General features: G+C 42.5%; 1 protein-coding gene across 2 annotated transcripts in view; it reads right to left on the bottom strand.

Annotated features, from left to right (window-relative positions):
• Positions 1–665: 665 nt before the first annotated feature.
• The window catches only part of ARPC2 (actin related protein 2/3 complex subunit 2), a 35,254-nt gene continuing 23,455 nt past the window's right edge, over positions 666–12,464 (bottom strand). For both annotated transcript variants that reach the window (XM_061609267.1, XM_061609268.1), the window contains exons 8-10: positions 8,052–8,152; positions 4,552–4,652; positions 666–1,105 (exon numbers count right to left, since the gene is read on the bottom strand). In XM_061609267.1, the coding sequence (XP_061465251.1) occupies positions 1,081–1,105; positions 4,552–4,652; positions 8,052–8,152 (227 nt within the window). In that variant the 3' untranslated portion in view covers positions 666–1,080. The remainder of the gene's footprint in view (positions 1,106–4,551; positions 4,653–8,051; positions 8,153–12,464) is intronic.

The following is a 12,464-nucleotide window of genomic DNA, read 5'->3' as shown; positions in this document are numbered from 1 at the left end:
TGACAAGCCCCATATTTGGTAAAATAATGGAAAAAGTGGGGGAGTGAAATCAGCAGACTTAACCCTTCCATGCCTAACAATTTCCCCATGTGAATACTAGGTGCTATAAAGAATTGACATGATCCTAGGGAGGAGTTACAATTCAAAAGCAAGCATTGTTATGCTTAATGTGTGCCTGGGTCATTTCCTCCCCTTTTTGACATGCAAAATAAGTTTGCCTCAAACTCGAAAACTTACTTTTCTGTTTAAGTGAGCCTGTTAACATTACTCTGATAAGAGAAGCTGGAAGCTGCTGTAAAGGCTCTGCAGAACTGTCTGGGCATCTTACTTATATTCTCTTTTCCAATATCCCTTTTCTGATTTTGTGTGGGAACAGACTAATAATGCATAGTTAAAAATGAATGAAAGCCAGTATGGTATAGTGGCTAAGGTGTTGGACTACGACCTGGGAGACCAGGGTTCAAATTCCCACACAGCCATGAAGCTCACTGGGTGACCTTGGGCCAGTCACTGCCTCTCAATCTCAGAGGAAGGCAATAGCAAACTCCTTCTGAATACCGTTTACCATGAAAACCATATTCATAGGGTCACCATAAATCAGAGTCGACTTGAAGGCAGTTCATTTCATTTCATTTCAAAAATGAATACGCATACATCATGATTGGTAAGATAGAAAGATCTCCTTTATTAATGAACCCCAACAATATTTCTTCAGATACAGGAGTTGTGAACTCAAAAGAAAAACAAGTTAATATTGCATTATTCTCATAAGAAATACTGCAACTCATTACCGGTAAACATATTGCAAAGCAAAATAGCTTGAAAAAGGGGTGGGGGGGGGAAGGAAAGAAAGTAAAGTTGATCAAAATGGAATTAAGGTTTGTTTTTTGTTTGAACTATTAAGTCCTTGCAAGCACAGCTCGATTCCGCAGATCACTTCCCAAACGTGTGTAGAAAACAAAACCCGATTGGATTTATTTCCTTAAGAGCCCAGAGAGGTGCAACGTTTAAAAGCTACGATTATCAGGTAGCAAGTCCAGCCTTCTGCCACAGTTGTCTCGTTTCACCTCACCTCAGGCATTAACGGGATGAAAAGGTCTTCCCCCTGGCAAAAATTCAGAGGGCAAGAATTAGAGTGGCTCTGGAACACTGTGACTACATCACCACACCTGACAGCTTCCTGGCTTCATAGCTTACATACTTACTGCTTTCTGTTAGCACAAGTGGCCCAGGTGTCTTATCACTCCTTGCTCTGTACCACTAACCCATCAATTCTAATGCTAGACTTCAGGATGAAGTATGCAAGTGCACTTATTTTGTGAATTCACCACAACTGAGTTTTTCTTGTCTGCAGATTCCTAGGTATACCACACTACCTAGAAACATTCACAACATGGTAAATGGTGCAAACTTAAACACACATATCAAGAGAAAGGGGGCTACTGAGAACACACTGGATGCATCTCCTCACACTACATAGCATATGTCTCAGATTCAGAAGCTGGTACTAGAATTAAATACATATTCCATCAAAGCAGCCACTAGAAAGTATCTTGCTTCTGTGCATTTTACAGGTGAAAATGTAGCTCTTTATATAGGCTCACACAAATATTCCCTTTCACCCCCACCTATTACAACTATTGTGATACATTTATCTTTGTTACTTCTACTTAGTTGGAGAACATGATATGAGAAGCCACCCTGAGGACAGCATTCGAAGTTGGAGGAAGGGAAAGGAGCATGATGGCTGTAGACAGGACTGTTGAACTCTATTAACTTTAGGCTTGGAAATGTCACTTGATCTAAAGGAAAAATCTTAAGACCGTCACTGTGCTGCTAATGCAGGGATAGGGAACCTTGTTTAGATGGACGGCTACATTACTTTGGTGGAAAGCTGCCAGGAGCCACATTCCAGTAGTGAGCAGGGCCAGACACAAATACAATCACTCATACTCCTAACACACATACCCTTAAACACGCACAGGGACTGCCCCCCTTCTCTCCCTACTCAAACTCCCCACCCAGTGTACCACATTAGGGATGACCACTGGGGGCGTCTCCACTCTTCAGCTGAACTCTGTCAATCAGCAAAGGAGTAGGGGATGGCACAATTTGCTGGTCCAGGAAGGATGGGTTGAGAAGCTAGACTGGAAAGCCTGGCAGGCTGGACTAGGCCCAAGGGCTAAAGGATATCTATCCTTGCTACAAGGTATGGACCAAACCCAGAAAAGTCAAAAGGTAATCCTGAAAAGCAGGTATTACACTACATGCCCGACCCCTAGCTATTTAAGTCTAACACTAGAATTTGCCAATTTGGGGGGAGAGGGGCGAAGCTTCCCAGGACATTTGCCAGATGCCAAAGAAAGGAGATTTTGAACAGGTACAAGTAACAGTATGTTCCTAAGCGGTCACAACTTCCAACCACCCCAGGAAGCAGTTATCCCAGCTCATTTAAGGATAAATACATTTTCATACAGTAACTAAGAGAGCCAGTGTGGTGTAGTGGTTAAGGTACTGGGCTATGACCTGGGAGACCAGGGTTCGAATCCCCACACAGCCATGAAGCGCACTGGATGACCTTGGGCCAGTCACTGCCTCTCAGCCTCATGAAAACCCTATTCATAGGGTCGCCATAAGTCGGAACCGACTTGAAGGCAGTACATTTACTTTTTACAATAACTAAAGACTGCTTAACACAGAAGCTGAACTACTGAGAAGGAAGCCAGACACCCATTTAATGAGATATGTGTACTGATTTCTGGGTAAGGCCAGAGTCATCCTTTAACAATCTAAACTGCAAATCACAAGGCTCCTATATCTGTGCATTTGTCTAATCTTTGGGGTTGATAGCAGGAGTCAGTCTGATTTAATCCACCACCACCACCACCCAAAAAAATCCTGGGACACCTATGTTCAAGCTCACTATCTGTATTCTAGCCCTTCTGCCAAATTCCCACATTATGGTGCCTCATCACAGTAAGAAAATCAGACTGACAATATTAACAAATTGCCCCAGGTCAGAGACCAAATATCCTGTCAGATAAGTCAGCAGCATCTTCATGTATGGCCCATACCAGTTGTTTTATCTTCTCACAAACCAATCTGCTTGCCTCCCTTGTCTGACAGCTGAAAAAACTGTTGGGCCAACCTGTCTGCTTCTTCACTGGCCCAATCCATCACCTCTTATTTCAGCCTCAGCTGCCCTGGTTGCCTCCCTGCATGACACCGGTCAAGAGAACGACCAATAAAAAAATGGGCAAAGAGAATCTTAGAAAAGGAATGAGTTTGCAATCTGATTCTTGAAGCATTAAGGGTGTCTATATCAGTTAAAGCATTTCCCCCTCCCTATAGGTAAGATATGCTATGCTGGAAGAGCCCTTAACAGATTCTATTTGTATACATGCACACTCTACAGGCTGTGTGACCAGCAAGCCTATTCCCACACATGTTCACTTGTTTCCCCATAAAACTACAGTATACGGTGGATTCATATCAATGGCACCTCAAAGAACTGAAGTACCAAATTAGTCTCAGGCATTACCAGCCTTTTCCTTGAGGAACCAGATAATACCCTGAACTCAAAAACCCTTCAATGCAATGAAAGAAGGGAAAAAATACAGTACTGCCTCCACAGAATCAGCAATCCAAAGGTGAACTGCTAATTTCAGTTCCTCGTGTTAACTACACTGGTCTTCATGCCTCATTACATTTAAGGAGAGAGAAGAACAGTCAGGTATGAGAAGACGAATTAACAAATTATAGGTGCAGTTTCTAGCCTGCACTTGTATTTTGAGCCAAAGGATGCAGTAGCAAACTCTCCAAAAGGATCAAGGAGTGGGGGGGGGGATTCTCCCTTGCTAAGGAGCTTGCCAAAATGGTTGTATTCCAACTAAGTGACGATCATAAGCTTTCTTATAACATTCATGTCCTCCTTCAGGGTTACATATTGTCTCCCTCACCACAAAGACCCAGTTTCAAAACTAGTTTTTCAGACCAGCTCAATTACGTCACTGCATGTGAATTAGGCAATGACTTTACCCGTGCCTTTCATGTGTAGGCTAACTGCCCACCTGCACAAGCATGAAGCCTTATCAGGTAATACAAATGGATTAATTTAGCCACCGGTAAACTGGGTCAACTAATGTTTTTGGGAGGAGGACTATCCATGGAGAGTCTGGTGCACTGTTAAGGTCATCACATCTTCAACTACTGAGGTAATGACCATGTCTGAACATATATTTCTGCTTAATGAGTCAAAATAGAATGAACTTCCTGTAACCATACATAGCCCCTTTGCATGACAGGTGCAAACAAGTAAAGATGCCAGAGTTAACAACTTCCTACTACCCAAAGCAGGAAACCATGATTAACGACTTCCAAACAAGGCAGGATATTTACACCAAGTACAATCAAACCTATCTCTGTGCTGCCATGATTTAGATAATAATGCTAAATTATTCAAGTTCCTCTGTTCCTCAGGTCTGAACTATACCAAGTGATGAACAAGAAGGGTCATAAGCAGAGAAAGAAATTTGTTCCTTCGATACTTACGTGATTGTTTTCATTTCCTTCTTTTCTGCATCTGGCCGGGCACGATTCAGCACTTTGAGGAAATCTGATGTTTTTGCTCTCATGCGCGTGTGAATGTAAGCCTGCATGTTGGTTAAAATACAAATTGAAGATGTAAGATCTGTCTTGGAACTTTGAATTTCAAATTTCACCTGTTCACTCTACAAGATCTATATATAATAGCCTGATGAGAGTCTCTGCACTAATGCCAACAATGAGGTCTGTGACAACTCAAGTGCAGCTCGTGGTAAAGCCTGTCGCTCTTTTTATCCTCTGCCAAACTCAAAGTTTAAAAAGGGGGATTTTTATTGCACCACGGGACCACTCGGCTCCTCTGTACTTAATTATATGGTTACCTCCACGGACAAGTTTTTTTGTGGGGTTTTTTGCACAACCTGATACACCAAATTGTGGAAGATACTGGTGGAGCCTGCACTACATCTCATCATCTGTCACTGTTTATGTGCCAATTAATGTATGAGCTTTTATTTATTTATTATTTTGCTTATTTATTTATTTAATTTCATTTATAAACCGCCCATAGCCAATGGCTCCCTGGGCGGTGTACAACATACAATAATACAATAAATGAACAAAATCACAGATAAAAATACAAATTCATAGTAACACTAAATGATATTAGCATAGCTAAAACATTAAAACAGTAAAATACATAGAAATATATTAAAATGCCTGGGAGAACAGGAAGGTTTTAGCCTGGCGCCGAAAGGATAGCAGCGTAGGTGCCAGGCGTACCTCCTCGGGGAGACTGTTCCACAATTCGGGGGCCACCACCGAAAACGCCCTAGATCTTGTCATTACCCTCCGAGCCTCTCGGTGAGACGGTACTCGGAGGAGGGCCTTAGATGTCGAACGAAGTGTACGGGTAGGTTCATAGCGGGAGAGGCGTTCCATCAGATATTGCGGGCCCACACTGTGTAAGGCTTTATAGGTCAATACCAGCACCTTGAATCTGGCCCGGAAACAAATAGGCAACCAGTGCAAACGGGCCAGAACAGGTGTAATATGTGAGGACCGCTTGGTCCTCGTCAGTAGTCTGGCTGCTGCGTTTTGCACTAGCTGCAGCTTCCGAACCGTCTTCAAGGGCAGCCCCACGTAGAGTGCATTACAGTAATCCAATCTAGAGGTCACTAGAGCATGAACAACTGAGGCGAGGTCATCACCGCCAAGATAGGGGCGTAGTTGGGCTACCAAACAAAGATGGTAAAATGCATTCCGAGCCACCGAGGCTACCTGAGTCTCGAGTGACAAGGAAGGGTCGAAAAGAACCCCCAGACTACGAACCTGTTCCTTCAGGGGGAGTGTAACCCCATCCAGAACAGGATGAACATCCTCCATCTGAGCGGAAAAGGCACTCACCAACAGCATCTCAGTCTTGTCTGGATTGAGTTTCAGTTTATTAGCTCCCATCCAGTCCATTATCGCGGCCAGGCAACGGTTCAGCACATCAACAGCCTCACCTGAAGCAGATGAAAAGGAGTAATAGAGTTGCGTGTCATCAGCATACTGATGGCAATGCACTCCAAAACTCCGGATGACCGCACCCAGAGGCTTCATGTAGATGTTGAAAAGCATGGGGGACAGAACCGATCCCTGCGGGACTCCACAATGGAGAGTCCAGGGTATCGAGCAATGTTCCCCAAGCACTACCTTCTGGAGACGATCCGCCAAGTAGGAGCGGAGCCACTGCCAAGCAGTACCCCAACTCCCAACTCCGCGAGTCTCTCCAGAAGGATACCATGGTCGATGGTATCAAAAGCAGCTGAGAGATCAAGGAGAATCAACAGAGTTACACTCCCCCTGTCCCTCTCCCGACAAAGGTCATCGTACAGGGCGACCAAGGCTGTTTCTGTGCCAAAACCGGGCCTAAAACCAGATTGAAACGGATCTAGATAATCGGTTTCATCCAAGAGCGCCTGGAGCTGGCTGGCAACCACCCGTTCCAAGACCTTGCCCAGAAATGGAACATTCGCTACCGGTCGATAGTTGTTCAAATTATCTGGGTCCAAGGACAACCTCTTCAAGAGAGGTCTCACTACAGCCTCCTTGAGACAACGAGGGACAACTCCCTCACTCAAGGAGGCATTGATCAGTTCCTTGGCCCAGCCAGCAGTTCCAGCCCGGCTAGCTTTAACTAGCCAAGAAGGGCAAGGGTCGAGTACCGACATGGTTGCACGCACCAGTCCAAGCATCTTGTCAACTTCCTCAAGCTGCACCGACTGAAACTCATCCAACAACTGAGGACAAGACCGTGATCTAGGTACCTCAATGGATTCAACTGTCCTAACATTAGAGTCGAGGTCCCTACGGATGCATGCAATTTTATTTTGGAAGTGCCCCGCAAACTTGTTGCAGCGGGCTTCAGATGACTCTGTAGTATCCTGAGGGCCAGAGTGTAAAAGCCCACGTACTACCTTAAAAAGCTCCGCTGGGCAGCATAAAGATGATCTAATAGTGGCAGCAAAATAACACTTTTTTGCTGCCCTTACCACTTCTATGTACAACTTAGTGCAGGCACTTACCAAAGCATAATTGCATCCGTCAGGAGTTCGCCTCCACCTACACTCAAGCCTCCTCCTCTCTTGTTTCATCACTCTCAGCTCCGGGGTATACCACGGAGCTGTATGAGCTCTACATTGAAGGGGGCGTGCAGGAGCGATCGTGTCAACAGCCCGGGTCATTTCCGTATTCCACAGTTTGACCAGGGTCTTGACAGGAGCACTAGTCTTATCAGCCGGAAAATCTCCCAGAGCCTTCTGAAAACCCAAAGGATCCATTAGTCTCCGGGAGCGGACCAACTTAATAGGTCCCCCACCTTTGCGGGAAAGGGACGCCGTAAGTCTAAATCTCAGCAGGTGGTGATCTGTCCATGACAATGGGGTAGATGAAAAACACCCCACCTGCAGGTCACCATCTCCATGTCCAGTGGCGAAGATCAAATCAAGAGTATGTCCCGACACATGCGTTGGTCCAGTAGAAAATTGAGACAGCCCCATTGTTGTCATGGCGGCAATGAAGTCCTGAGCTGCCCCTGATAAGACAGCCTCTGCGTGGATATTGAAATCCCCCAGTACCGAAAGTCTAGGGGATCCCAACAACACCTCCGAGACTATCTCGGTCAGCTCAGCTAGGGAAGCTGTTGGGCAGCAAGGTGGGCGGTACACCAACAGAATTCCCAATCTGTCTCGCTGGCCTCCTAGCAGGTGTATTTTGAGAGAAATATATTTTTATTGAAGTGATATAATCTTTTCTGCGACTATCTGGACTGAGGCTTCACACTGTCTCTCTTCCTGGTCAAACAGGCTAAGTTTGGGCAGTGACAAAGTTGACATTTCAAAACAAAACTCAGATGCATGAGTGCAAGAATGAAGTGGATGTCAGTCAAGAATAATGTTATGCATATGAAAGAGAAGTTCTGTATCTCCTGAGATGGAAAGCATTTCAGAATACCCTTTCAGTACCTTGGAGCATTTGATGTGATAGTGCAGGTAGTCCCGGAATGTGTGGATCAAATTGATGGTGTTGTCCCTGGCAGCAGCACTAGTGTGGCGGGGGAACAGAACTGCAAAGAGAAGGTAACAGGAAATTGTTACTCTCTATCAAGCAGTACAAGGCAACAAAAACACCTCTATTCCTGGGATGAGATCCATTCACAAGATCAATACCATGTACAGTATGAATTTGCAGCATTTGTACAGATGGGCTATAATGGAATCATTTCCTATGCTGCACATCTGGATTATGCTTGTCTTAATGGGATACCTGGAGACCCTAGATGTTTTTGAAAACAAGGTCTATCTACAACTTCAACTTTCTACAACTTAGTTATGCTCCTCAATCTTACAAAATGCCGGTGTCAGTGAAGTGTTCACTCATCCGGATCTTTCATCAAGATCCTTCCCTGAGTACCTCTTGTGCAATTTTTCAGTAATCCCCATCCTATTCCACTCAGGTAGCTAGATAAACCAAACACTGAGCTATACACCCCCGCAGGCACCGTGGCTCCTGAATAAAGAAGAGGTATTATGCAGTATGAACCAGGGAAAGTTAGAAATTGTTGAGCAAGAAATGGAACTTATCAATATTACAATACTTGGCATGAGTGAATTAAAATGGACAAGAATGGGACATTTTCAATCAGAAATCAAAAAGAGGAGGTCAAAGACCAAGATTTACGTGATACAGAGTGGCTCCTCAAAAATGTATGTGGGTCAGACTTCAAGAATGATTAAAAAACGCATAGGAGAGCATCTTAGCAACTTAAGGAATAAAAGGATGGGAGCCCCTCTAGTGGGCCATTATAGCCAATGCCCACATTCCACAGCCGATCTAAGATTTTGGGTTTTGGAGAAAGTGTATGGAGAGAATGAAGATATTCTATTGAGAAAAGAGTTATCTTGGATATTAACTTTAAAAACAATGACCCCTAGTGGTTTAAATGAAGATTTTGAGCTTCTTCCCCTATTGTAAATTTCAGAAATTTCCCTTAGTCCCTCATTTGTTCTTTGCATCCAGGTGTCAGCTGTTCCACATGCAAAAGGGAACATTATTGCATTCACCTGTACTTCGCTTAGGATTCCTTGTGTATATATACAGACAATCCATTGTATTACTCATTGAGACATTTGATATTGGCACAGTACAGAAAGCGTGTTGCTTGTCTTATAATCTTACAAGCTATTATGTGAGTACTAGACTGTTCAAAAGATTTATATGTACTATGTATATGTGTATGATTTTATATGTGTGTAGAGTTAATTTGTCCTTTTTGTTTGGCTTACCATAGCCCCTGATGAAGGCCTGTAGATAACAGGCTGAAACTCGTTGGGTTTTATCAAAAATAAAAGTTCCCATTTTCCAGCATCTTGGTCTTTGACCTCCTCTTTTTGATTTCCCATTTGGATGTTAGCCACCCTCTGCTTATTTACATTTTCAATCAGGCCACTACAAAATATTTTATGCAGGAAATGAGAAATTAAGAAAGAATGGGGTTGCTTTAATAGTGAGAAGTGATGTAGCAAAAGCAATTAGGAGGTATAACGCAAGGTCTGAGCGAGAGATATCAATGAGACTTAACGGAAAACCTATCAACATAATCATCATCCAAGTCTATGCTCCAACGGCAAACACAGAAGAAGAGGATATGGAGAGATTGCACGCAGAAGCACAGGAAGAAATTGATCACACACCAAAACGGGATGCTCTGATAATCATGGGGGACTGGTATGCAAACGTAGGGAAGAGAAAAAACGAGAAATTGTGGGGAAATGGGGCTTAAGAGACAGAAATGAAGCAGGACTTATTGAATTCTGTGCAACCAATAACTTGTTTCTTGCAAACACATTTTTCGAGCAACTGAAAAGGTGACTATACATGTGATCACCAAATGGACAATATAGGGATCAAATTGATTATATAATTGGAAGCAGAAGATGGAGAAGTTCCATACTTTCTGCAAAAACAAGTCCAGGAGCAGACTGCAGTACAGATCATGAACTGGTCATATCGAAAATCAGAGTAAAGCTAAAGAAGAAGCAATCGCAATGCCAAAATACAATTAAAATAACATCCCAGAAGAATATAAAGATCAAACAAGAACAGATTTTAGGCTTTAAACCGAGCTCATAGAGAACCAGAAGAACTATGGAGGAAGTCAGAGACATTATCAGGGAAGAATGCAAAAAGGCAATACCTCTAACTAAAAAGAAAGACCTCAATGGATGACTGACGAAACTCTTAAAATGGTTAAAAATAGAAGGAAAGCAAAAGCAAAAGGAGAGAGAAACATGGTTAGAACCCTAAATGCAATAATACAACCAGGGCTGTGGAGTCGGTATGTCAAACCTTCGACTCTGACTCTGACTCCTCTATTTTTCCACTGTCCGACTCCAACTCCTTCATAAATGGCAAATGTATATTAATTTTTCTACTGTCTGACTGACTCTGACTCCTTCATAAATGGCAAATGTATATTAATGTATTAATATTAATAAATTAATATTAAAATATTAATTTTATTTTGAAGTCGGAGTCAGTACATTTCTACTGACTCCGACTCTGACTCCACCCAAAATTGCTTCCGACTCCAACTCCACAGCCCTGAATACAACAACTAGTACGTAACGATAAAGAGAACTACTACAATAATTATTGTACAGAAATAGAAGAGGACAACAAAAAGGTAGAACAAGAGCCCTATTCCAAAAGATCAGAGAAATCAAAGGTGAACTCAAACCACGAACGTTCAATATGTTGAATAATCAACAGGGGAACACACTGACGGACTGAGATAAAATAAAAGGAAGATGGAAGCAATATACTGAAGTATTATACAAAAGAGATGCAAGGATGACAGATTCATTCACGGAGGAACCATATAATGAAGAACCAGAAATTTTAGAATGTGAGATGAAAGCTGCGTTTAAAATACTTAGAAGAAACAAATTACCAGGAATAGATGGCATACCAATTGACTGCTACAAGTTACTGAGATGGAATCTGCTCAAACTTTGACAAAAATTCATCAACAAATATGGAAAATAAAACAATAGCCCACAGACTGGAAGATTCAATATACATTCCAATCCCAAAGAAAGGGGATCCCAGGAAATGCAGTAATTACTGAACTATTGCCTTAATATCCCATGCAAGTAAAGTAATGCTCAAGATTCTACAACAAAGGCTCTTACCATATATGGAGCGAGAAATGCCAGACGTCCAAGCTGGATTTAGAAAGGGAAAAGACACCAGAGATCATATCGCAAACATATGTTGGATAATGGACTGGATCAAAGAATTTCAGAAGAAAATCACCCTGTGCTTTATAGATTACAGCAAAGCCTTTGACTGTGTAGATGAAAAACTATGGAATGCTTTAAAAGAACTGGGGGTGTTACAGCATCTGATTGTTCTGATGCATAACCTATACTTTGGACAAGAGGCTACTGTAAGGAGAGGATATGGAGAAATCAATCGGTTCCCCATCGGAAAGGGTATGAGACAGGGTTGTATTTTATGATCCCATTTGTTTAATCTATATGCAGAACGTATCATACGGAAAGTGGGATTGGACTAAGATGGAGGTGTGAAAATTGGAGGGAAAAATATCCATTTAATATATGCAGACAATACCAAACTACTAGATGAAACCAGTAATGATCTGAAACGAATACTGATGAAAGTTAAAGAGGAAAGCACAAAAGGGCTATAGCTGAGCGTCAAGACCAAAGTAATGACAACAGAAGATTTATGTAACTTTAAAGTTGACGAGGACATTGAACTTGTCAAGGATTATCAATACCTCGACACAGTCATTAACCAAAATGGAGACAATAGTCAAGAAATCAGAAGGCAGCTAGGCCTAGGGAGGGCAGCTATGAAAGAACTAGAAAAGGTCCTCAAATGCAAAGATGTATCACTGAACACCAAAGTCAGGATCATTCAAACCATGGTATTCCCAATTTCTATGCATGGATGTGAAAGTTGGACAGTGAAAAAAGTGGGTAAGAGAAAAATCAACTCATTTGAAATGTGGTGTTGGAGGAGAGTTTTGCATGGACAGCGAAAAAGACAAATAATAGGGTGTGAGAACAAATTAAACCAGAACTATCACTAGAAGCTAAAATGATGAAACTGAGGTTATCATACTTTGAACACATAATGAGAAGACATCATTCACTAGTAAAGACAGGGGACATTCCCAGTCCCACCTGAAGAGGCCAGGGATTAAACCTGAGACCTTCTACGTGCAAAGCAAATGCTTTACCACTGAGCTATGGCCCTTCCCCATCATGGTGAACATCCACCTCTTCATTGATCGCTTTTATTACAAAATGGTCTAATTAAATACCTGAGTACTTCTCATCTCATCTTAC

The sequence above is a fragment of the Rhineura floridana genome, chromosome 2 (genome assembly GCF_030035675.1).
Source record: "Rhineura floridana isolate rRhiFlo1 chromosome 2, rRhiFlo1.hap2, whole genome shotgun sequence".
Classification (NCBI taxonomy): Eukaryota; Metazoa; Chordata; class Lepidosauria; order Squamata; family Rhineuridae; genus Rhineura; species Rhineura floridana.
The sequence above is the reverse complement of the archived record's forward strand: the minus strand, read 5'-3'. Positions and strand labels throughout refer to the sequence as shown.